The sequence below is a fragment of the Spermophilus citellus genome (genome assembly GCF_964194105.1).
Source record: "Spermophilus citellus genome assembly, chromosome: 16".
Classification (NCBI taxonomy): domain Eukaryota; kingdom Metazoa; phylum Chordata; class Mammalia; order Rodentia; family Sciuridae; genus Spermophilus; species Spermophilus citellus.
The window spans coordinates 71,806,765-71,833,508 of NC_138196.1; the positions used below are offsets into that span (position 1 = coordinate 71,806,765).

At 45.2% G+C, this 26,744-nt stretch overlaps 2 protein-coding genes across 7 annotated transcripts in view; one reads left to right on the forward strand and one right to left on the reverse strand.

The window, feature by feature from the left end:
• Nucleotides 1–15,754, forward strand: part of SH2D4A (SH2 domain containing 4A) — a 64,519-nt gene extending 48,765 nt beyond the window's left edge. For all 4 annotated transcript variants that reach the window (XM_081269057.1, XM_081269060.1, XM_081269058.1 and 1 more), the window contains 2 exons: nucleotides 12,314–12,534; nucleotides 12,972–15,754. In XM_081269057.1, the coding sequence (XP_081125183.1) occupies nucleotides 12,314–12,534; nucleotides 12,972–13,064 (314 nt within the window). In that variant the 3' untranslated portion in view covers nucleotides 13,065–15,754. The remainder of the gene's footprint in view (nucleotides 1–12,313; nucleotides 12,535–12,971) is intronic.
• Nucleotides 15,755–19,118: 3,364 nt separating this feature from the next.
• Nucleotides 19,119–26,744, reverse strand: part of CSGALNACT1 (chondroitin sulfate N-acetylgalactosaminyltransferase 1) — a 308,877-nt gene continuing 301,251 nt past the window's right edge. For all 3 annotated transcript variants that reach the window (XM_081268974.1, XM_081268975.1, XM_081268976.1), the window contains 2 exons: nucleotides 24,119–24,200; nucleotides 19,119–21,019 (listed from right to left, as the gene is read on the reverse strand). In XM_081268974.1, the coding sequence (XP_081125100.1) occupies nucleotides 20,736–21,019; nucleotides 24,119–24,200 (366 nt within the window). In that variant the 3' untranslated portion in view covers nucleotides 19,119–20,735. The remainder of the gene's footprint in view (nucleotides 21,020–24,118; nucleotides 24,201–26,744) is intronic.

Sequence of the window (26,744 nt, forward strand, 5' to 3'; positions counted from 1 at the left end):
TTCACTCATTCATTTATTGTATTAAAGTGCTCATCATGTGAAATTTTCCATCTTAACCATTTTTAAGGGTAAAGTTCAGTTGTGGTGTTTTTTTTTTTTTTTCCCAAGTTCACTTATAGTCTGCCTCTATGGCAGCCTTCATCTTGAGGTGCAAACTTGTGGTCTTCTTGGGGCTTTTCTGAACCTGTGCCTTTCTTTGGGCTTGTGTGGTTGCTTTTTGATGTTTACAGTATTTGCAGTTGTTTTTAATGGACCATTCTTTTGTGTCTAGCTCCCAGAAGGGAAGAAAGAGAAAAATGAATGGGGGTGGGGATGAATTTTAAAGTTTCATAACTAGACCATTGAGGTTTGAGCTGTTTCCTTCTCTGTATAGGAGGGGAACGAGAGTATATGTCATGGGTTGTTTTTACCAAGGAAAGCAGCTAATAGGAATGAACAGAGCTAGGCATGTAGTGATTCTCTGATGACTTCTCAGAGCTGAGGAGCTTAGAAGGTGCCCACCTTCCTGTCCTTGTCTAGCCTTCACCACAATCCTAACCCTGCTGTAGAACGTCATTGTGTTTTGTGGTACTGGGGATTGAACCCATGGATGCTCTACCACTGAGCTACATTCTTGCCCTTTTAATTTTATTTGTGAGACAGGTCTCAGCTAATTTGTTGAGGCTGGCCTTGAACTTGCGATCCTCCTGCATCAGCCTCCCGAGTTGCTCAGATTATAGGCATGTGTCACTGTGTCTGGCTACATAGTATATAATTTTGAGTAGCAGTGTCATATACAAAGGAATAAGTGGCACTTCAATAAAACAGATCTTAATTACTGTAAAAACCGTGGCCTATGCTATGTTCACAAGTATTTTTTAGGTTCTGTCCTTAACAAGTCAGGAGGTCACAGTAGGCAACAGTAACTTGGAAGGACGACAGATTACGGAGCAGAGGGTGGAGCTGCTTGGGAAATTAGCAGGATCTGTAGATAACCATGGAGCTCGGGGTGCAGGGAGGCACCGGTGAGACCTGGAGTTGCCTAAGCAATGTCTTCTGCTTTCTGGATCGGTACTCTTCTGGACACTGTAAAGTCCATTTGGTTTCATTTCCTTAGGAAGGACTGCTTTCTTCTGTCTTTATCTCTTCTCCTCCTGTTGTCCTGAACACCAGTTTTTAGTTCAGGACTTCTTGACCCTTATGTACAATCCTTGTTTTTATTAATTTCATCTTTGCATCTGTTAGTCTGTAAGACAGACCTAGTAGTCTATGAGGTCCTGAAGGAATTGATAAATGACAGAAATTCCCTTGGCCAACAGTAGTGTCCTGCTGACTGACAGTTGTCTTACCCTAATCCAGTTCCTGATTGGGAGTCTTCAAGGTATGTAGGAATGTAATTAATCACACCTACTAACATGCTTCGAAATCTCCTAAAGAAATGGTCAATAAATAAATAAAATCGAAGTTTGAAGGTCTGTCCAGAAACCCACAGGTTAACATCTTCACTCTCTATTAATGCTACCCCAATCCTCCTAACGGACAGCCATATGCAGGAGCTTAGAAATTGGCCTGGACAGGGGAGAGGGAAGGTGGGTAGAAAGACAGAAATAAATGTATAACAGATTTCTGGTTAGCACATTTCCAGTTGTTTCTGTTGAGAATTCACATATTTGCTTTGTGCATCGTGGCTGATCATTATTCCACCGAAGTATAATTAACACTTTCTTTATTCAAATACGGTTTCAGCTAGACTGTTGATGAAGTGGCTCCATCTTTATTTGCTTCTTAATGGATGTCTTTTGCTGTCATGGCCTGTAATTGAGCCTGCCTTCTAAATGCTTTAGTCTTCATAGTATATATTTTAGGCGACTTAAAAAGCAAAATCCCTTTCGCTTCAATGGGATACCAACAGAGCTCACACTGCAGCTCTTTTAATTGTTTTCATTTCTGACACATCCTGCTGTCTCATTCTCCTTGGGAGGTAAATCTTCTCCATCTCAGTGGATGCAGCTGTCCCCTGGAACCTCTGTTCCTAGAGACCACTGCCAAGGTGGCTGCCTGTGTTCTTTCCCTCCTCCCTGCCTGGCAGTTTGTCCTTCTGCGTGGGCACCAGGTCCACCCCAGCCTGAGCCTACATAACTGAATAGGTCACATTCAGAGAGGCCCGTAGATGCTTACCATGGCGTCTTTCATGCTGAAACCTTAGCGAAACTGTCAATCAATGCCCCTCAGTGATCTTTCTGTCGACTCTCTTGCTGTGGAATAGATTTTTAATCACGGGTCCATCAAAATTCTGCCCACCTCTCATGAAGGGGTTTTCAGGCAGCTGCTGTGTTCATCAAGCACAGATTACTGATTTATGTGTCTTCTCAAAGCCTTGTTCCCAGGCTGCAGATGATGGTGTGTGTCCGGCCTCATTTACATACAGGATGCACACATTCCAGGGAGCAGATAGGCTGTGGTCAGCAGCAAGAATATGCCACCACCTGTGGGTGGCCGGGAAGGGCAACTGGAAGCCCATTCACTGGCAGTCACTTGCGAGGGACCCAGCAGGGCTCCTTTTAGCGTGAAGGCTCCCTTACATTAATGGCACCAAAGCACTCGTCTGAATCGTTCTCTCTAGGTCTCCTCTGAGACTGCCACGTATTTGTTCAGATTGCTGAAGTAACTGGGGAAGATGAAACAGAAAGAGGCTAAAGCGATGCACATTTATTCCGAGAAGAGCAAAGAGCGAACTTTTCTGCAGAAAATACCACACACATTGCTGTTTTTTTTTTTTTTTTTTCTGGAAGACTCAGATTTGTTGGATAAATGACTCAGTACAGCAGACTTCTCACAAAAATTGTTACTGATTTACTATGAGTGTTGAGGCTTGAGTGGTAGAGGCTTGTGGAGTGGGTACATTAGAGGCCAAGGAGAGCCTCTCTGCTTTGGGGTGCTACTTAGAATTTTGTAAGGAAAGGGGGGTTCTACTATTTAGAGTAAGTTTTCTTAAAAGTCACGTTTTTGCCGTCAGACTGTCTTGGTCAGCGGTGCTTACTTGGTGCCTTCTCCACAGCTGGACAGAGTTGGACACTCTTCCTTTACGCCCCGGGAAGGGAGGCGGCAAAGGGAGTAAGTAGTGGTTGGAGTCCCCAGGCAGCTGGCTGTGTGGCCAGGGACAAGTCACATGCCTTCTATACTTGTCTCTGCTTTGCATGGTGCAGATCATGACTGAAGATGGATGAGTCAATGGGAACAAATCACTCCCAACTGAGTGTGGTGCAGAGTAGTTCCCAGGAGTGTCAGCCACGAGGTGGTGAAGGGAGAACAAACCATGCTAGGAGTTCTCATCTCTGAAGTGTTAAGTCAACCTTTTGAGGTGACCAAGGCCTGAGATCTCCACGGAGAGAGTTTGTCATCGTGGTTCATCTTCTAGATAGGGCCTCAGGCACGTCCCAGAGCCTCTCCCAAAATACTCCCCTTAAATGCAGAAGGAGTTGAAGAAAGCATTGAGTAGAAGGTGCCATTGGTGAAGGCATCGCTGCCTCCCCACCACCCCCACCCCCAGTACAAGACTTCCACTGGATACTCTGTGCACTCGGGGTCCCACAGGCTGCCACTTGGAAGCTCGGTCTTCTAGAAGCCTTTTCTTCCTTTATTCACTCCCTTCTCCAGGCAGGAGGTAGTGTAGGACTTTGAGATCCTCTTAGCAGCAGAGCCATGTCCCTTTATGAATGTGGTCTTTTGCCCCTTCTCTTGCCATATTCAGGGGGAGGGGGGGGGCAAGAGGCAGGGAATGCAGGACACAGCACAAAAAGAAGGGGAGATGCCAGGGCAAAGTGGGGAGGGGCAGTCCTCAGGCACTGGCAGCTCAGCAGGAGCCACGAGGTGGAACAGCCTGAAGTCTCTGGGTCCTCAGAAAATGAACCCTGAGCTCAGGAGAGGAGGAGAGGGCTCTGGGGCATCATGCCATGCCCAGCCAGACCACACTGAAATATCACTGAAAAATGCACACCCTCTTTAAGTAGCCAAGGGAAAAATGAACACCTCTCTGTGTACCCACATTTTGCCCGTTCCCAGGAAATGGCATGAGCCCGGTGACTTAAAAAAACAAAACACTAAAGTGGAAGAGAAAGACCTGGAACTAACTCACCCTGTAACCTTGGCACCTACCCTTTCTACGTTAGTTTGCTCATCTATAAAGTGGGGATGATGGCAATATCAGCTATGGTGAGTGACACTAAGAAGCAACACAGCTCTCCGTGACACGGGCTGGCAGGTTTTTTGAGGATAACAACAGCATCTTGTTGTGGGATTGCCATAAGGATTAAATGAGGCAATCCATATTTTGAGTTATTATTTGGTGATCTTTCATTTGATCTTTAAATACACATTTTCCAGGTGCAGGAATTACATGTTACAGACGTACACCTGGTGGCACTTCAGAGAAAAGTGACACGTGTCCCTTGTTCCCGTGTTAGCAGTTCTCAGACTAGAGACTGTGGTTGCTCAGAAGTGCCCTAGAGAAGAAAGCTTTTGATTCAATTGTAAGAAAAGCATCTGTTAGAGCTTTTTTTTTTTTTTTTGGAGGGGGTGTATCTTCCAAGTGGTGGATGCAAAGGGTGCTAAAGAAAATAAAGGTGGTAATCGCCCTCTGGGATTCCCAGGGGAGCAGAGCAAGGAGAGAGAGTCATGGCAGAATGTACAGGGAATCCAAGGACAGAGCTGGCATCATCCAGGTGAGTGCACAGGTGGAGGCAGGAGCCAGGTACATGGTATGCCTAGGGGAAACTGAGTCTCACTCAGATACTTCATGCTGTCGGGTTGAATCTTGGACAAACAGCAGTTTCCCAGGAGGAGCTGTGGAGAAGGGCACCCCACTGATGTGCCCTCTTCCTGGGTAGCGTTGCTGTCCCTTGGATTTCCTGCTGGGGGTTTCTGAGTTACTTCAAGTCTCTTGGGGTCATAGTGTGAAAATTAGTTATCCTAGGCCTGTCCTGGGCAAAACCATCACTCCAGAGAGGTCTAGAGCTGCCCGGTTTAGTGCAGTAGTCTCTGACCACATGTGTTTTTTCCTATCAACATTAATTAAAATAAGATTACAGTTGAGTCCCTAAGTCCCACTAGCCCCATTTCAAGCTCAGTAGCTACATGTGGCTAGGGGTTACTGTGTGACCTGCGCAGATGACATTTCCACCATCGCAGGCGTTTCTGTTGAATGGTACTGTTCTAGGGTGAGCCCTGGTGTCATGCAGAGGGGAGGGAATGGAACATTTCTCTCTGCTCACCCTCAACTCTAGCTGTTATAAACCTCTGTTCTGGGGTTCAGACCCCCAGGAGCTGGAGCTCCAGCTCTGCCCTAGGCTCTTCAAGGTTGGGTGCTGTCCCTGAGACCTTGTGCCATAGCCCCACCACTCTCTGCCTGGATTCAGCTCTAAATTAGACAGTCTTTTCCTGGGTGAAAATCTGATTCATCACGTTGATGAAATAAAATACCCCTTTCCTCCAGCATGGAAATCCCCTGATGACCTTGGGTGGGTTTGGTTCTTGTGACGTGTAAAGAGCTGGTAGAGGGAGGCGGTGGGAGTGCCTTGGCCGTGAGCTTGTAGGATGAATTCCACGGCTTCAGAATTCACAGTCATACAGGACAGGGGGCAAATGAGCGAGCATAAATAGTAACTGCAGGGAGCTTGCCTGCACCCACAGCAATTAAGACCTGACACTGGAGTCGGCATTGCACTTTATTTTTTTTTAAATTTTTTTTAAAGAGAGAGTGAGAGAGGAGAGAGAGAGAGAGAGAGAGAGAGAGAGAGAGAGAGAGAGAGAGAGAATTTTTTAATATTTATTTTTTAGTTCTCGGCGGACACAACATCTTTGTTGGTATGTGGTGCTGAGGATCGAACCCGGGCCGCACGCATGCCAGGCGAGCGCGCTACCGCTTGAGCCACATCCCCAGCCCTTGGCTGCATTTTTAATAACTTTTTTTAAAAACAAGGGATTGAGGGCTGGGGATGTGGCTCAAGCGGTAGCGCGCTCGCCTGGCATGCGTGCGGCCCGGGTTCGATCCTCGGCACCACATACAAACGAAGATGTTGTGTCCGCCAAATACTAAAAAATAAATATTAAAATTCTCTCTCTCCCTCTCTCTCACTCTTTAAAAAAAAAAAAAGGGATTGAACCCAGGGTTGTTGCTTAACCACTGAGCCATATCCCTAACCCTTTTTTTTAAAATAAGATGTATTAACTTTATAGAAGGAATGAGGTCAGAGTCATGGAGGGTTTTTTTTTTTTTTTTTTTTAAAGAGAGAGAGAGAGAGAATTTTTTTAATATTTATTTTTTAGTTTTCGGCAGACACAACATCTTTGTTTGCACGTGGTGCTGAGGATCGAACCCGGGCCGCACGCATGCCAGGCGAGCGCGCTACCACTTGAGCCACATCCCCAGCCCGGCATTGCACTTTATAACTCCCTACCTGCTCAGGCATTCCAGTCAGCCACTGTAATACCCTAAATGCACCCACAATTTATGATAAATTGTCCATCAACCTGTGTCTTCAGATGTGCCAACAGAAGGTGATCCATAGGAGTAGAAACCCTCTCATAAAGCAAGAGGAACTGAAAAAAGCCCTGCTTGCGTCATTCAAAGCCTGGTCCCTGCGGCCACTCACCTTTGAGCTGGCCATCTCTCCTGTGGTGTACCAGGAAGCTCCTTTCTGACCTGGTATTTGCTGCAGGATTATTTTATTGTGTTCTGGAATCTTGGGAGATTAGATAGTGCCAAGATACTGTGTAACAGGTGATAATTACTGAGATTAGGAGGATTACAGGCAGTTTGTTTTACAGTTACTGTGTGGCCTGATTTTAGGAGGAATTTGACCTTAGCCCAGGTGTGGTTATCATTTTCCAAAATAGCTTTCCTTTTAGGAGTCCAAATCCATCTGGATGACATCCAGATGTTATAAATTATGACATCTGCTCCATCTGCCAAAGGAGCTTGGGTCTTCAGAGTTAGCTTGTCAGTACATCCGGGAGGAGAGAGAGAGATGATTTCCAGGGGCCAGTTTCCCCTCTCATCATGGTTTATCAGGTCCTCCATTCTGAAGGGAGATTTTTTTTTTTTTAATGTCAGTGAAAAATATCCCTGTTCTCTCAATCTAATATGGTGTCTTCAAACCTGTGTCACATGCAGTCCCTGTACAGGCTGGTCGCCTGTCACCTTGCTTTAACTTATGGTTGCCATTTGTAACTTATCAGTGGAACCAGCTGTTTAGGGAGGTGGAAAGGACCAACAAGAACAGCAGCTATGCATGTGGGGACTCAGCTGTCATTGGAGCCCCTGAGATGGTGAGCTTCTGAACCAGGAGGCTCACTTGGTGTCAGCGGGGCTGACAGTTCCCAGTGGACCATGTCTCATCAGGAAAAGATATGGGATGGATGGGTCTTGTGCATTGGTGGTCCTGCTGGGAGTCAGTGCAACAGAGCTCAGCCTCTAGAAGAGAGGCCAAGGGCCTCCTTTTCAGGGCTATTTCCTTTTAGGCCTTTCTCCATTCTCAGTTCTTGTCCTGAGCTTTCATGCTGGCTCTGCCTTGAGGACCTTGACCTGTGTCCCTGGAATGGTGCATGGGAGAAGAGCAGGTGAGAGAAGAGCTGGTGGGTGGTCATGGTAACTCCTGCACCTCTCGTTAAAGGTCAGTGTACAGAAAGGAGAGCAAAGTGGTTTTACTTGACCTTGTTCTCTGGACGATTAGGGTTCACTTCTTAATTAACTTTACTACTAATCAGATCACCCACTGCTTTTCCACAAGGAGAGGTTTTATTCGGTTTCCTAATAATAGGGACTGAGTATCCACAGGGAGCTGATTGTGGAGCAGGAGAAGTCAAAAGCTTCTGTCTCTGAATTGGAAAAGGACACCAGGGGAACCCTGCTCCTCCCTCCAGAGTCAGAGCTGAGGAACTCAGCAAGCCGACGTGTTGGCGCTGCCTCTGTGTGTTCTGAACATACAACATTATCTGTTCACCGAAGAATTACAGTAGGAACGAGAACTTTGGGATACGAATCAAACCTCATGAGTTTGGACTAGTTGGGGAATAGATGGGAAAAGAGAGGAAATCATTAGGCATTTAAACTATGTTTTTCTCTTTATAACTTTTCATTATTTATTATTATTTTAACTGTATATATTTATATGGCATGTTGTAATAATTCAATAAATACATGCAAGGCATAATGATCCAATCAGGCTAAAAGTTTTGCTTAATGTGTAAATATTTATGAGGAACAGCATGACATGTATACAATATGTACTGATCAAATGAGATAATTAATGTTCTGTCTCCTTATTCTTACTTTGTGTTTGGAATCTTTGAGTTATTCTCTTCTAATTACTTAAAAATATATCATAAGTGGTTGTGAATTATAGTCACTCCACTGTGCTTTAGAACACTAGAACTTGTTTCTTCTGTGTTTTTGTACCTGTTATCCCACCTCCCCCCATCCCCCTTCCCTATACCCTCTAGTAAATGATTCTTCACTTAAGTCAACATTTTTTAGCATCCACACATGGGAAAGAATGTGTGGTATTTGTGTTTGGATGCTGGACTTATTTTATTTAACATAATGTCCTCCAGTTCCATTCATTTTGCTGTAAATGATAGATACCATTCTTATCATGAATACTGTTTTGAATAATATTCCTTATATTTCAGTTTTTCTTATCCATTCACCCATTGATTGACATTTAGGTTGATTCCATATCTTGTTAATAGCTGTTAACTTGACCAAATTTCAGTTAAGTTTCTCCATTCCCCAAAGGGCACTGAACTTTGACTTGCCCACAGGTTAAACAAACGTTGGAACACAAAACACTCTCCCAGCTAACCTCACGGAAAGGGTCACGGTGCCATACTTGATTCTTTTTTTTTTTTTTTAAATTTTTAGTTGTAGATGGACATAATACCTTTATTTTATTTATTTATGTGATGTGATCCTGAGGATCAAACCTAGTGCCCCACACATGCAAGGCAAATGCTCTACCACTGATTCACAACCCCAGCCCACCATATTTCATTCTTTCTAGACTTGTTAACTACTTTCTATTAGGAAGAATTTCTAGAAGCCGGACATGTGCAGATCTTATGGTCAAGGTGTTCCCCAAATGCAACAGTCTTTTTGAGACGTAATGTTAGGTTGGTCGTTTATTTGTTGACTTTTTATTTTTTTTAATGAATGAGCTCAGTGCAATGAACTTTCCTCTTAACACAGCCTTCATAGTGTCCCAGAGGTTTTGATATGTTGTATCAAGTTCTCATTTACCTCTAAGAATTACTTTTATCTCCTCCCTGTTGTCTTTTTGTTATCCATGTGTCATTCAATAGCATTTTATTTAGTTTCCAGGTGTTGGAGTAGATTCTATTTTTTATTTTATCATTGATTTCTAATTTCATTCTATTATGGTCTGATAGAATATAGGGTAGTATCTCCTTTTTTTTTGTATTTGCTAAGACTTGCTTTGTGGCATAACATATGGTCTATTTTACAGAAGGTTCATGTGCTGCTGAGAAAAAAAGTGTATTCACTTGTTGATGGATGAAATATTCTGTATATGTATGTTAAGTCTAAATTATTGATTGTATTATTGAGTTCTTTGGTTTCTTTGTTTAGTTTTTATTTGGAAGATCTGGCCAGTGGCGAGAGAAGTGTGTTAAAGTCACCTGGTATTATTGTGTTGTGGTCTATTTGATTCTTGAAATTTAGAAGAGTGAGTTTGATATACATGGATGCTCCATTGCTCGGGGCATAGATATTTATGATTGTTATATCTTGCTGATGTTTGATTACCTTAAGCAGTATAAAATGACCTTCTTTATCCCTTCAGACTATTTTCGGTTTGAAGTCCACTTTATCTGATATGAGGATGGAAACTCCTGCTTGTTTACTGGATCCATGTGAGTGGTATGTTTTCTCCTATCCTTTTACCTTCATCTGTGGATGTCTTTTCCTGAGTCTCTTGAAGGCAGCAGATTGTTGGTTTTTTTTTTTTAATCCAACCTGCCAGTCTGTGTCTTTTAATTGATGTATTTAGGCCATTAACATTCAGGGTTATTATTGAAACATGGTTTGTATTCCTGGTCATTTTGGTTTATTTTTGGTTTTTAACTTGACTTGGTTTCTTCTTTGATTGGCTTTTCCTTTAGTGTAGTTCCTCCCTTTGCTGATTTTCATTGTTGTTTTCATTTCCTCCTTGTGGAATATTTTGCCAAGAATGTTCTGCAGTGCAGGCTCTCTTGCTGTAAATTCTTTTAACTTTTGTTTATCATGGAAGAATTTTATTTTGTCATCAAATCTAAAGCTTAATTTTGCTTCAGATTCTTGGTTGGCACCCATTTTCTTTTAGAGCTTGATATATGTTGTTCCAGGATCTCTTAGTTTTGAGGGTCTGGGTTGAGAAATCTGCTGAGACCTGAATTGGTTTGCCCTTATATGTAATCTGAAACTTTTCTCTTGCGGCTTTTAAAATTCTATCCTTATTCTGTATGCTAGGCATTGTCACTGTAATGTGACTTGGTGTGGATCTGTTGTATTTTTGTATATTTGGTGTCCTGTAAACCTATTGTATTTGATTTTTCCAATTCATTCTTCATGTTTAGAGAATTTTCGGATATCATTTCAATTGAAGAGATTGTGGTGCATTCCTTTGGTTTATATCTCTGTGCCTTCCTCTATCCTGATAATTGCTAGATTTGGTCTTTTCATGTTATCCCATAATTCTTGGATGTTTTGTTCATGGTTTCTTACCATCTTCATTGTGTGGTCATCTTTATTTTCAAGATTACATATTTTGTCTACATTGCTGTAGGTTCTATCTTCCAAGTGATCTAATCTGTTGGTGATGTTTTTCATTGAATTTTTCTATTTAATTTGATTTATCATTTCCTTCATTTCAGGATTTCTGGTTTTTTTGTTGTTGTTGTTTGTTTGTTTAAAGGTACTAGGGATTTAACTCAGGGCATTCAACCACTGAGTCACATCCCCAGCCCTTTTTTGTATTTTATTTAGAGACAGGGTCTCCCTGAGCTCCTTAGCACCTCACATTGCTGTGGCTGGCTTTGAACTCTTGAACCTCATGCCTCAGCCTCCTGAGCCACTGAGATTATAGGCATGCACCTCTGTGCCCAGCCCTATCTCTTTCTTGAAATAATATTTTGCTACCTGTATTTGCTCTCTTATGTCTTTGTTGGAGAGATCATTTATTGCCTGTAATTGCTCCCTTATATTATTCTGTGCTTCACAGATCATTTTAACTATGTACGTTCTGAACTCCTTCTCTGACATTTCATCTACTGTGCTGTCCATGGATTCTATTATTGTAGCATCTTGGTTTGTTTGGGGCATTTTCTTCCCTTGTTTTTTCATGCTGTTCATGTGTCTTTCTGTCTAGCTGTGTGGGTCTGAGGTATTACAGTTTCTACTCTATAATCTTGTAGTTATAATCTTGTAGTCCCTGAAGGTTATCAATGTCTCACCTCTGGTGTAACCAGGTCTGGAGGGACCTTGGTGATGGTCTTCCGGTCCTGGCTATTGTGTCTGGACAGAAGCTGGCAGGACAGACACACGTTGGTAGATGAGGCACTGTAGTGGTTGGTCTCCTCCGCGCATCAGGCTGGGGTTGGTCTGCTTTGCCTCCTCTGTGAGTGGGGCCAGGGAGTGGTGACAGTTTGAAGCACTTGCAGATCTGGGCCTTCCTGGTTGTGTCTCTAACTTGCTGACCCTCCTTGACCAGGCGGTCTCAACTGCAGCACTATTGACACCTTGGGCTAGACAATTCTTTCTAGTGTGAGGCCATCCTGTGCATTATAAGCACTCTGCCTCTAACCACTGGATGCTTATAGAACCCCCACTTGTCACAACCAAAAATGTTGCTCAGACATTGCCAGATGTCACCATGGTTGAGAACCACTGTTTTAGTTCTATTCAGGTCTGATCACTCCCCAGGTCTCTGAGTCCTCATCCACAGGCTGTGGTGGCCTGAGGAGAGATCTTTAAGTCCCCTCCAGATCTGACACTGCTAGTACAACCATCAGGGTGTCCTACCAGACCCTCACAGGCTGCTATAAGTAAGTCCCTAAGTAAGTCCATGTGCTCTTCCTAAAGAATGCTCTCATTTATACTGTCCCTTTACCTTATGCTCTATCCCTGTCCAGTTACCAAATACCGTATTCCTAAGATGCCCCAAACACGCATAAAATGGCTCTGATTTTTATCCAACTAAACTTTACCCATACGGCTGCGTTGAACAGGGGAAAGCTTGGGAAATGATTTGGCTGAAATACCTGCTTCTCTTCCCTCCCACAGGAATTCTCACACTGAAGAAAGCCAATGAACTCCTGGGCACGGGCCTGCCCGGCACTTTTCTGATCCGAGTGAGTGAGAAGATGAAGGGCTATGCCCTGTCCTACCTGTCAGAGGAGGGCTGCAAACACTTCCTGATAGATGCCTCCGCCGACTCCTACAGCTTCCTGGGCGTGGACCAGCTGCAGCACGCCACCCTGGCAGATTTGGTGGAATATCACAAGGTGAAGCGATTCAGAAACTTAATTTGCCTTGTGATTTATCTTCCTGCAGCAGCTCTAACCAAGCAAGGCAATTACCAGAGAAAAAAACGATTGAGACAAGAAACGTGGGGATTAGTCTTTGATAATTCTCATTTTTAATTGCATTTCCTTTATCGTGGAACCGAGTTCCTCCTCAGATACTCGGGGAGACCCCCTGGGCAGAGAATACAAGAGATGCTAACAAATTGTGCACACATCGATCATATCTCAAGAGTCTTAAGTCAGAATTCAAACCCTAAAGGGAAAGAGTGTGTAGATGAGAAAAATCTCTTTTTTAAGATCATCATAAACTAATGAAGCTTTGTATAAATCAAGGGCAGAGGGGTGGTGTCCCCTGAGGAGGTAGGAAGGGCCTGTACCTCACAGCCCAGCCTAACTCTGTGCCTTTTGATTGACAGGAGGAGCCCATAACTTCCCTGGGGAAAGAACTGCTGCTCTACCCTTGTGGGCAGCAGGAACAGCCACCTGACTACCTGGAGCTCTTTGAGTGACACTGTCCATCTAGGTTATCCTACAGCCTCTGACTGGGATTTCCTGAACAGACACACTGAAACAGACATTTGTGTGTGAAGCCAACCCCGCAGCAGAGCCAATACCGATCAATGGAAAGTGTCCCCAGAGTCCTTGTTGAAATCTCTCTTCTGCAAAAATGCTGGAGTTTAATGTCAAGAGAAAATTATCTCTGCCTTATCTGCACTCTAAAAGGAATAGGAGATGACGTACCATGAAGGATATGATGTCGATGTCTGTCAGATAAAGTGAACAAAGAAGAAACTGAAACCTTTTAGGAATTAAGGTGTACTTCAAAAAAACAGTAGCTCCTATGAACTACTTTGTGATGTCTGCATTCTCTCTTTGTATAATCTCAAAAAGATCTCAGGGTCTTGTTTAATGAAGTTCCATCTTAGCTTTGGAATGCTGGCCAAAAAGTCCTTACTGATGGCTGAGAGGACAGTCAAAACACACCTCCCCACCATGCACGTTGGAGACTGAATGTAAGAGACAGAAAAATAGGAATCATGAGTGTAAATTGAATAGGAAAATTTAAAATGTAGGATGAGAGAGTTAGCATGTGTAAAACTTCATCGGGGCTATAGGAAAGTGAGCAAATTTCTGTGAGTTTGTTTCTATATTCTGGGGATTAGGGACAGCACTTGCTCTGCCTGCTTTGGCTCCGAGAGTGCACTAGAAAGAATGAAGCACAGACACATCCAAGTTGTCATCTATTGATGGTGCACAGACAAGAACAGAACACACGAACTATTTGGATACTACTTGAGGATACTCCTCCTTCTAGGTTAAAAGAGAAAAAATTCAAGACATAAATTTTTACAGTTGCCACCTTCCATAAAGGACTCTTTCCTAATGAACTTGAGTTGGAACATTTGGCCTTCACACATAGCTTGGGGCTTCTGCCATTCGGTGCAGGGAAGACACAAAAATTATTTGGGGCTATGTTGGTATATATAGCCAGGGGTCTCTTTCATTTTTGTCAAGTACACAGTAAATGCTTTAGTTGCAGGCTGCAATGCACATGTCTTTCTTAGAACACAAGTTTTCTACAATTGTATCTTTTTTTTTTTTTTTTTTAACAATTGTATCTTTAAACAACACTTCTGTTTGAATTGTGTTCTCTTCCTTAGGAGTAGCTATAAGTCTTACTTAGATTTCTCTTCTTTGCCTTCTGTTTTTGTGACTACTCCTCATTGTTTTTATCTGTCTCTTCTTTCTGGTGCATTTTAGGGGAGCTGATTATCTGTCCTTTCTACGTGAGAGACTGATTTTTCTGCCGTGTTAATTCTGCTGTGTACTGCCTCCAGTGTGGATGTTAGTACCAGGACCACATTTCCTGGCTCCTTGCTATCCTTCCCTCTCTCCCTATGCAGGGATCTTTAGACTATTTATACCACTGCCCTAGACTGAGAACTATCAAGAGGCTGAAATGATCAAAGTATTCTCATTTTAATGTATGATATAAACATTAGAGAGACCCCAGCAGAATTGAGTTTGGCTCCTGCCTATACCATTAACTAACTGCGTGGAATCTTAAAGCAGAAAATTTACTAAGTCTGGACTTCAGCTTCTTCATTTATAAAATAGATGTTACTAAAGCCACTTGGGTCCTGAGGATTAGAAAAAATATGCTATGTGCCTGGCAGAGAGAAATTGCTGCATAAGTGGCAGTTATTCCCAGTGAATTGTGGATTCAACAAAGCCAGCGTCCAGGTGCTCCTGGCCTCCCCTATGTTAGCTCAGTTTATACCACCAGTGGGCTCTGTATCCTACCATTTCCTGGAGTTTCTAGGGTGATATTAAAGGGGAGGGGGAAACTTAAAGTGTAAGGGATGTCATGATGATCTATAGAATACATTAGCTAGTCGATCTGCAGAGAACGGCTCACGCAGTTTGCATCTGAAGTGGCAGGGAGGTGGGGGTGTTTTCTTTCTTTTTTAAAAATTTTGTACCAGACATTGAACTCAGGGGCACTCAGCCACTGAGCCACCTCCCCAGCCCTATTTTGTATTTTATTTAGAGACAGGGTCTCATTGAGTTGCTTAGTGCCTCACTTTTGCTAAGGCTGGCTTTGAACCTGTGATCCTCCTGTCTCAGCCTCCCCAGATGCTGGCCCAGCAGAAGGGTCGTTTTCTAATGATTTTGACAAGGCCCAAGTTAGCAGGAACCAGTGTTCACCCCCAAATTGGCCATTAACAAACTGACTCAGTTGCCCAGGGGTTCCTGATCACAAACCCCTGAGTGTCTGTCTTCTTTTTGAGCAAGAGGCATTACTTTGGGACTTATTCTTCCTGTCTTCCAACAGGTCAGGCAGTACCAGGGCTAAGTCTAGTGACCAGAAATGGGGCAAGACCCAGCACCTGTGTCTGTCAGAAGCAGCTCCAGCTTTTCTTCAGTTGAAAGGAAGTTCCCACCTACCCAGGAGTTAAGATCCCAGTAATGCTCCCCAGCTCTGAGCCTCAAGAACCAGGCAAAATGGCCAATGTCTTTTCTTTGGGGGGCTATCCTAATGATGTGGCAGAGAGCTAGAGAGAACTTCCCCACAGGCCACTCCTACAATTGCTGACAGCCCCACATGCTCAGGGTGGAGTTTTACACAGTTCTGTTTGAGGCTTGTAACTAGAAGAAAGAAATAGTTGTTAAATAAAACTTTCCTTCAGTCTTTGGATTTGAGTGTCTTTCTGGATTTTTTTTCTTTTATAATTTTAATTTTTTAAATCCTTTTCAAACAAGCTCTGACATCCTAGCAGGCCAGATGATGTTTATTATTGTTTTTAAACATGGCTGAAGAGAGGGTAGGTTCGTAAGGGGTTTAGAAGCTGCAGAAAGCCAGTGCCAAGGTAGAGGAGCTTCTTGGAGTGTACTTATCTTTTTTTTTTTTTTTTTTTTTTTTGAGCTGCTGGGGATTGAACCCAGGGCCTTGTGCATGAGGGGCAAACACTCTACCAACTGAGCTATGTCCCCAGCCCCTGGAGTGTACTTATCTTCTTTTGAGCTAAAGTGTCCGGCTGCCAGCTTGATGAGGAGTAAGGGCTACATCTAGTTCCCCCAATCACCCACACCAGGTGGAGGGACACTGGGTGAGCCCTAGGAAGAGGCCACCATGGGTGGCCTGGGCCTCCCAGAATCTAGGCTGACAGTAAAGGAACACAGTCCGCTTCTCTTCCCAGAGTGTCCTCTGCCTTCCATGGCTGTGACCGTCCCCTGGCACCCTCCTTAACCCCTCCCCACGGTCCCTGTCTGCCTTCTTGTTAGAGTTGCCCATAAGCCAGAAACAGCCCAGGGGACCCTGGGTTTGATTCAAAGGCTCAGGAGAGCAAAGACATTTTGAAAGGCACCTCTGCCGACGGGAAGGAACATATTCTGTGTTGGAAACACACACACACACACACACACCACCCCAAACCCCCAACCAACTGGCACAGTCCCCACAGTTTTTGGCAGGAACAGCAAAGCCCTAAGCCCTGCCAGGAGAAACAGCTTTGAATTAAAATATAAAGGTAATCAGAATATGGATCACACAAAGCTGCCAGGTATTTGATGTGTGTTGGGAATAAAACACACCTACCCCACTAAAGAGCAGCCCAAGGTCATTATCTCTAATCAACACCTCTCAGAAACAGATCAAGTCTTTTTTTTTTTTTTAAAAAAAAGAAATATTTGTACCTGCTCTCCCCTCTGACTCAAGACCGTCTTCAAATTTCACATCTTGGAATCCTGCATGAGAGCTGGATTCTGGGCCTTCGGTCCCAAGTGGAGCAGAGATTAGTGCAGATAGATGGAGGTGCAGGGGGCTTGGCTACTCAACTGTCTGAAAGGGCTGTATTAACAAGTTTCATTCCTCTCTAGGTTTCTCAGGTGGGGCTGAGGTGCAGGTAAAGGTGGGATGGGCTCTGGACTTGCCCCAGGCCAAAGCTCCTCCCCGAGGAGCTTCAAGCCCTTCTGGAGCTTGCGATGCTGCCTACAGAGAGCCCTGGAGGCAGCTGGTTTGTGGTGGGGAAATTCCTCCATGTTTCTGAGCCTCAGTTTTCTGCCCCTGGAAAATGGAAGTAGTTATCTCCCTTACCTTAGAAAGTTGGTCTGATGAACAGAAGGTTCCTGGCTGAGCTCCTTGTTTCAGAAACACCAAATGCATCCAAACTGCCCGGGGGGGGGGGGGAACATCAGCTCCAAATCACCCCATGTAGAAGTCGAGGTAGAAAGGATCCATTATGGTTTACATTTACATTAACTTTTCTTCACACACATGGATACAGTTTTCACAATGACAAAAACAAAGGACAACAGCCTACATGATGTTCTCATCATCCCCAATGCATGGCCCATAATGTCTTATTATAGCCAAGAAGTGCTGGGCATCATGAAAAGCTTAGCAGACACTTGCCAGATATGCAGTTGTAAATAAGGGGTGTGTGTTGAGTATGAGACCTAAATACTTGCTGTGTGCCTAACAAGTCCTACTGCCTCATCTCTATGGACTCACCAAACTTCACAATTGGATGACACACTCGTGATAGCCTTCACCACCCTGAACGAGGAAACAGATAGAGGAGGCGTTGAGTGACTCGCTTAAGATCATGTAAGTTGCAAGTGGAAGAACTGGTCTTTGAATCCTGGTTATCTAGCTGGAGAAGCCACGATATTAGCTACCACACTGCACTGAATCCTGGTAAGAGTAGATAAAATTAGATAACAGAGGATTTTTCCTGAAACAAAAATTAGTAGTTAGGTTATGTGCACCTAGGTGCGACTTTCATCCCTGATGTATGGAAACAGTAAAGTTGACCACATTTATGAATACAAGGGGGCAGGGCTGGAAAGTAGAAGGTTGGAGGGAAAATAGCACAAGGAGGTCCAGGTGTCACCCAAAGGCAGTGGTGTTGGTAAATACTTAACAACTGGCTGAGACTGTCATGGAGGGAGGAGCTGGGAAGAGGTACCAACTGGCTCTTACATGGTGCATGGGTACTATTGCTTGGAGGAGACCCCAAGTGCACCGAGACCCCAGCTCAGTGACATGCTGGGCTGGTTACCAGGCAATTGACAGGAAACAGGAACAGTGGCGATGCAGAGTTGGAAGGGGCCTTCGACCCAGTGCCTCCTGGTCCCACAGGCCAGTTTCTTGACTGCTTTCCTTTGTTGTGTAAGTTTAAATTCCTGTCTCCTGCTCATGCTCCAGTGGGGCCTTCTCCAGCCTTCTTGATCCATGCCTTAGGCGGCCATGCGGATAGATCATGTACACAGATTCTTTGGTGGGCCTTTCTTCTTTTATAAAACCGCACTACCTAGCTAAGCTTTAAAAATTGAATATATTTTCTCTTCAGCCATCCTCAGAAACTTTAAAAGCCTAATTCATGAGCACTGTCCTGGGCATCTGCAACATACAGTGTAGTCAAGGATGAAAGTTTGCTTAGCCCACAGAGTGCAGCCTAGTCTGCACCACCCGAGGCACTTAAACTTGCTGAATTCCATGACCAAGTATTTGATCACTGCTACCATCTTTGCTGGAAATGTAACCTCCTGCCCCTGGGAGAATATGGTCAAGAGGGTACAGGTTCATCAGCACCCATCTGGCAGGACCACTGCTGAGACAGGTCAGATATGTGTGCCCTGAAGTCTCTGGTATCACCACAGTGTGTGAAAATACTCAGGGTAGAAAGGGGCGTTGGACATAATTTCTCAATTTCCTCTACCTCAAAAGGGCAAGTAAAACATATACAGAATCCAGGCTTTTCAGTATGATCCTCTTCTCTCTCTAGTCTGGTGGTTCTCAATCAGGGGTGATTCCCAGGGGACATTTGACAATGATTAGAGATACTCTGGTTGTCCAAACTGGATGGGACATACTGGTGGCATCTAGTGGGTAGAAGCCAAGTAGGAACGCTGCTAAATATCCTACAGTGACAAAAAGAGTCATGCAGCCCCAAATATCAGCAGTACCAAGATTGAGAAGCCCTGATCTACAAGTACAATGTTTCCCCAAAACTAGACATGGTATTCTTACTCCAAGAAAAAAAAATCAAATCCACAAGTTGTGTTTTATTAGCTGTTCAATGCCACCTTCCATTCATATCTTGTGTTTTAATGAAATTTTATGAACTACCAGTACAAATCAATACACTTTTTTTTTTAACACACTAACAGCTTGAATGTTCTTGAAGCCTTTAAACAATGAGTTTACTGTGGGCAAACAGAAGGCAAGGAATCAGAGAGATAATTAGCTCATGCATCTGGTGCTGGCTAATAAATAAATAATTCTCACATGGATGTAGAAACCACTCAATGTTAACTGTATTTATTTTTAAAAAATGGTTTGAAACTGGTAATCAAATGCAATTTCCAGAAGCATCTTGGTGATTGGGTAGAACTGCTTAATTTTAAAAATAATTAAGTGACTTTCACCTAGCCCCGGAGTAGTGAGTGAACATGTAGCAAAAACTTCCATCTCACTGGGTTCTGGCAGATGGATTGATCTTTCACAAAATATATATTTCTGTATTTCTTCTTATGGAATCCAGAAACCAGGAAAAGCACCCTGCTTTGAAAAGAGATTGTTTGGTTCACAACTTTGGTTTATTGAAACAGGTAAGAAAGTGGTCCCCATTTCCCCTGAGGAGGAAATGTGTCCTCTGACTTTTAGATATCCCAAGATACCATGAGTCTCAGTGAGTTTCCTTTTCCATTATGGTGAAAGCGTCCTTCAGTTTTCCTCCAGTGTTCAGTTGCTCCTCTTAGGATATACTCTTCAGATAAAATTTATGCCTCTTTCTCTCAGTAGCCCCAGACCAGGCCTTCCCAATGTCTCAAGGCCTGCCGCCCCATGCCCGACAGGACCTGCATCTGAAGATTGATGTGTTGTCAATCTCTGAACTGAAAAGTTCTCCTAATGCATCTCAAAACATCTTCTCACAAACGTAACATATGCTACCTTGTGCTTCCTTAGTAAGGCTTGCAAGTCGGTAATTAAATTAGCAGAGTATAACTTGCAAGCCAAAAAAAAAAAAAGTGCATTTGTAAATAAAATAAACAGAGATGGTTAAAAGGACATCCAAAAGACAAGCAGATTATTTGGGGTTACTCTTGAGGGGGAATGATATGATATTTATGGTTTCTCCTCTGGTTCTTTTGATCTTGCTCACTGTTCTCATAAGGGAGAGCAGAGATCCACATTTCACAAGGTCTCCTCTGCTGCCTTCCAATACTCCAGCCTCCCTAGAAACTAGAGCCTGACTGGTGTAATCATTCATACGAGGAGAAATGTGCCTGTCTTTCATTCTAATAAACTTTTTTACAAAAGTGGGCTTCATTCATGAATATTTCAATGAGCAGAGAAAACAACAGATCTCATTTTGTTGTAAACATCATCAGAACCTCCACACCAGCAGGCTTCTCTTCTCATAACCATTCTGCCTTTGTCAGACACTTCTCGGGGTGCATCTGGGCTACATTTGCAGGCAAAGTAGTGATTGGAATTCCTGTTGCATAAAGCCAAATAGAGAGAAATGGGAGGCTTTCTCCTCCGGTCTCTTTTGCTCATCAGATTCTCTCTTTCATCCTTTATGGAAGTCTCTTCCTTGTGCAGCCACTCTTTGGGGGGAATTGCAAAAGGAGAAAAGAAAACATCTCCCACCATCCATCCCTGGAGGAGCTCAAGTCTTTTTGCTGCTTGTCTTCTGTTTGCGAAGGTGAGCCTCTATCTCATGCCGGAAGACCAGCATCCCCAGCTGCCCGTGCGACGCCTCGTTCATGGCCTTGGACTGCATGCACATCTTGTACTGCTCGGGGGTCAGCTCGTCCATACAGCGCTTCTCGTGCCAGAGGTGGAAGAGTCCCCGCACGGGCGTCCGCACCACTATGAGGTTGCTGTGGAGATACTTCCGGTACAGGTGCACATCCTCTCCACCCCAGCCTTTGATGTCCAAATCAAATCCACCTGTGGGGAGAGAACACTCTGTTCAGGCATGGGCTGCTCTGATCTATCCTGGCTTCCCTGAGGGGCACAGCCACAGAACTTTGCAAGAAGAGGGGTGTGCTTCACTGCCCCTCCAAGTTACCAGAGCACCCATCTGGGTCAGAGGCCCTGGAAATGCCCAACAGGGAGGTGACCTTCACGGCAGACAGCACCAAGCTCTAGAGATAACAAGACCTGCAGCAGAATCTCGAGCATCTGTCGGGTTGGAAGAGCCGTCAGCAATACTGATGAGCAGCCAGGATGAAGTGCTTCAGCTTTCCAACTAGAAACTCCCCTGCCCACATAGGCAAGGTGGAGTGAACCTGGATTTCAGTGTGGAAAAACCAGGCCCACAAAAGCACTCTTCCTTTCCTGGGTTCCGGTGGCCCTGACCTTCCCTGTGACTCCCCCTCACGCTGGGGAGGTCAGTCATCTTAAAAGGGCTGGCCTCACAGTTCCCAGTTCTATTTGAAAAAACTGTTTCACGTATAAGGAATGCCTTTGGCAAAGTCAGCCACTATTGGCCAAAGCCTCACCTTTCTTAACCTATGACCCGCCCCCCATCCCAAGCAGGAAGCACTGGCCTTCTGTCATGGTTCTTGTCTCACCTGAGAGATTTACTCACCTCAACTCTCACAGCAGAGACAGGATCTCAACATCCCTTCTCAGACATTCTCATGGAGCCTCTTTATGTCTTGCTCAGGGCCATTGCTGGAACCCCAAGGTGGGGCTCAGGCATCAGGTGGGGAGGGTAGGGAGCCACAACCAACCAACCCCTGGCTGTGTTTATGAGTGACTGTGACCCCTCAGTGGGCACAGGCAAAGGAAGGGGACCAATGATGAGTCAGGGGGTCAGAATTTGTGTGCTGATTCTCTTGGAAGCTGCCACTTACCCTCTCGAATTTTAGATTTTTTTATCCTTAAATGAAATAAATACCATAACCAAATAAGCTAGTAATGTAAGGGGCTGGTAGCTACAATTGATTTATTACTATTACTATTATTACTTGTTAAATACCAGGTGCAAAAAAAAAAAAAAAAAAAAGACACGGGCAAGTGCAGGAAGCCATCTGTGAAAAACACCTGGGATCTTCTCTCGGCTTGTGACCAGGGAGATTTTCGGTTTAACCTTGGGAACTATCTGTGGCATTCCCACTCCCACGCAATAGATTGCCCAAGGCACATGACCCTTATCTTCACTGTGCTAGGAAGACCTCTCATGGTTGCTCTGGGGATGGGTGTGGGGAACTGGACAGCCCACTGTTAGCCATTTTTGGAGAACAACATTCTATGGAAGGACTTTGATGTCCCCTGATATAAATAAAGCAGTTGTGGGCTCCATTTTGCAATAGTACAGAAGCTCGATCCCTATGATGTGCTAGCCCATCCCATCCTGCCCCTGCTTTTTGAAATTATTTTCTGTGTTCTGTGGTTTTCTCTTCGTTCTATTTTTCCTAGTTTTACTTCTCATCCAGCCCATTCCACTGAAGGGAACTCCATTCCCACTGCCCACGCAGGACATGGGCAGGATGCAAGTATAAGCTTGCAAGGAATGGGGTCTCACCAGGTCCCACAGGCTCTGAGGTTCCAGGGGTGGCTTCCAGAGGAAAAGCACCCTCCCCAGCCTGCCGTGCTTCCTGTTTTTCAAGCACAGTGATGCCCATCTTTAGGAGAATCCAAAATGATAAACATATACTGAGTCCAAATATGAAAGATCCAAGAGGAGAATGCAATATGATAAACATATTGATACGAATCCAAAATAGATAAACACGTGCATCCACACAATCATCTCTGTATACAGTTCGAGGAAACAGAGTTCCTTGGAACTGAAATCTTTAGCTACATTCCAAAAATATCATTTTTGGGGATTTGAATGGACTTAATCATAAAGACACCAAAGAACACCTGTTGTCAGTTGCTGAGTATCCTCAGCAGCTGCCACTCAGGGACCAGCACCTCTTAGGGGATGTGACTTCAGATGGTTTGGTTTTATCACTTTTTTTTTTTTTTTTGTAATGCTAGGGAGGGAACCCAGGGCCTGTGCATGCTAGGCAAGTGCTCTACCACTGAGCCACCCCCAGCCCTTCTTTTAAACCTGATGGTTTCTCTGGGGTTCCATGGTCTCTGTAGCCCATCAGAATCTGCTCTGAACAAGACAAACCTACAAAACAGGGGCTGCTCCTGTACCTTGGTTTTAAAACAAGAAGCTCTAGGGTTTGGGCCTGAGAGGGAGGAGACTGGGAGGGGGAAAGACAGAGCTACAGGGAGGACTGGGGGAAAGACCCCAGGGCAAGTTTCTGGCCTGCTCCTTCTTAACCTAGTCATCTGTAATCCACATTCCAGTCCCTCCAGAGGCACACGGGAAAGCACCACTAAGGGGAGGGGGGAGGTATTTCCAAGGGGGACAGGAGACTCTGTGTCCTCATCCCAGCTACATAACCACAGTGAAACCCCAGGAAGTCCCCTTGCCTCTGGTAACTCTGGTCGGCACAGCTGGAACCCGAGGGCCTTTCCTCTCTGTGCTCTGGAATCCCACGGGCAAGTGCATATGAGTGTGTGTGTGTGTGTGTGTGTGTGTGTGTGTGTGTGTGTAATGTACACATGTGTATGAGCATCTGTGAGTGTGACTATGGGCTTGTGAGTCATGTGTGCAAGTGGACAGCAGCTACACACTGTCAGGGTTTGAAGTGACATCTGACATCTTTAAGAGTTCAGCAGAGAGAAACCTGGGTCCCTTCTCGCAGGATTTTCCTAACTTTATGGTTTCCCTTCGGCCCTTACTGGAGTCAGGGCACTGTAGCCAGAGGCCATGTGGGAGGGGGTGTGGGACAGCCTGCCTCAATGCTTGTTCTGTGCCACAAGGACAGAGAGCCAAGGTACTGTAGAGTCTAAGGGGCCTATGCCTGTCCACCCTCAAGCCTGACTTAGGCTAGCAGGTGAGGATGTGGAGAACACATTGGTTAAGAAAACCACACCACTCTTAACCACCAGCTCCTAGGCTCCCAGACACTGGCGGTTCCCTAAGGCCTGTGCGGGCAGTGGCCTCCAGGGGGCAGCAGAGACGCAGCTTTGCCTCACCTATGTTGATGAAGTCTGACCGATACTGACAAGTCATCCCAAATCCGAAGTCTCTCCAAAATCCAGTTTCCTTCTTTATGACCTACAAGGAGAGCACTGTCAGATACGGCCTGGAAAAACAGTCTTCACACGCTCCTGTGAGCAGTGCTAAAGAGGGAGCCCATTCCACCGCCCATAAACAGCCCTAGCCCCAGGGGAGACAGATGGATTTGATCCTCACAGACAGGAATAGAGTAAGCTCACCAGTTCAAAAAAACGGGGGGCCTTGTGATTTTTGGCACCTCTGGGTGGAATGTTTCTAGGGTGTAGGCATGAAAACACACACACACACACGCACGCACGCACGCACGCACGCGCGCGCACACACAGGAGAGCAAGTTTTTGAGCAGTGCCATGGAAAAGCCACCTACGTGTCTGGCCCCATCCCAGTGCCAGAGAGAAGTTGAGGCCTGGGCCTCTCACACAGGCCCCGGGCGGGGAGCCAGCAAAGGGCTCAGAAAGTTGAGAAAAGGGATGGAGAGAACAAGTTGGGATTCAGCCGTCCTGGCTCAGCCCACAAACACCACTCCCTCGGGGAATAAAAAGAAACTTCGCTCTGTTCCAGGCTCCCCAGCTCCGAAACCTCTCTCTTGCTGAGGAAAAGGGTGCTCAGAGGCCAGGTCCTGCAGGAAGACGCTGCCCACTCATCCAGGCTGCTCCAGGAAGGCCACCCGGAGGTGCCAGCCTACAGGGCTGCCGAGAGGCCATCCAAGCTGCAACTGTCTAAAAAAAGTGAGACCCGGCTCTGCTCAGTCTTTTACTTTGCAAGTAAATTTCCAGTAGATTTGCTGAGGCAGCAAAACGTTTTGAAAAAATTTATACACACACACACACACACACACACACACACACATATATATATAATTTTTTGAGATCTTCTAAGATTTTTTTTAGTTGTAGATGGACACAATACCTTTATTTAATTTATTTATTATTTTTATGTGGTTCTGAGACTCGAACCCAGCACCTCACACTTGCCAGGCAAGTGCTCTACCGCTAAGCCACTACCCCAGCCCCTGTTTTTGAGGCCTTCGTAGTTAATTTTTATATTTACTTTTGCAGGTCACATAGGTACTTAAGAGAATAGTAGTCCCCTCCCCAAGCCCAAGAGGCAGCAGGTCCCCTTTGGGACACGTGACTGTGTGGCCACTAAATAGAAACAGTAAGTGAATGGGGAGGAGTGGCAGGGACTTGTCCCAACTTGACCACGGGATGGCCACTTCAGCTCAGGCAGGTTCCTTCATTTCTTTGGGCCTCTATTTTCTTTTCGATAAGATGACGGTATTGAACTAATCACCCCTAAGGATTCTTCCAGCTCTCACATCCAAACCTGATTCTTATCACTGTTAGTCCATCTTCCAGAAGCTTCCCAGAGCCTGAATTATATTTGACAAATGGTTTTTAAAGGGATTCATCACATGTTAAAATTCTTTCCCTTGGAACCCATGAGACCATCTTATTTGTACAAGGACCCACTTGTAGGGGTCGTCCACTCCACTGCGAACACGTCACAACTGCCTGAGGGAGAGGGGAACCTAGGGAGGTTCTTGGGTGACAGCTGCCCCCATTGGATGTTCTTCCAAACCACCTCAGGACCAAGGGCTGCCCTGAAACACCTCCAGACAACAAGGACATTTTATTAACATCAGCTGGAAAGATTTTTTTTTTTTTTTTTTTTTTTTTGCGAGGCAGGAAATTCTGGAAAAATCTCCTCCAGGTCATTTTTTAAAACGGCATTTTGCTCCTTCCCTGACCCCCCACGTAGAGATTTCTATCAAAGCTGACAGCTTCATGGCCCCTCTGCTGGCCAGGATGCAGACCGTCCTCTAAGTTTCTGGATAAGAGTGGAGTTGCAGAGAGGAGCCAGTGTCCACACTTCACACACTTGGCTGAGGTCTACGTGGGATTTAAAAGAAAACGCTCCCAATGGGGAAGCAGTCGGGCAGGACTTGGGAAGAACAGGAGAGCTCCCAAGAGGTGGCTGTCCCCGGACATGTAGTGCCCGACAAGGTGGAGCAAGGTGAAGGGCACCCTTCACCTGGGGACGGCATGACGGGGACAAGCTGATTTACGACCAGGGGAGAGAGCTGTAGAAACAGTCATTGAGGTCAGCAAGCCACAGAAAGCCACCAAGTGAGGAGCTCAGTGAAATGCAGCCCTTTGTGCAAACGACCTGGTTGTGCCCACAGCACATAATTCCAGGGCAAGATGGAGTTCACTCATTAGAGGTTCCCCCACCCCAGCGGGCTGCGGCAGGGACTGGAAGGGAGCCCTCAAGAGCAGCTTGGTGGGAGGGACAGAGTGCTCTCCAACACCAGTCCAATCCCATCACGCTCCCAGCAAAAACCCTGTAGTGTCTCCCCAAAGCAATCCGAAGAGAATCCATGGGAAACCTCTGTCCCTCCACTACCTGGCCTCCCCTGCCTCATCTCTGCCTCTCTTCCCATCTCCCCGGTACACAGTCCTACATCCTGCCGCCCAAACATGGATGTCTCAGGCATCCAAGGCTGGGAAACTACAGTCTTCAACCTGGTCAACCTGCCCTGCTCACCCCTGGGCTCTGCTCCTATCCCATTGCTCAGAGTGG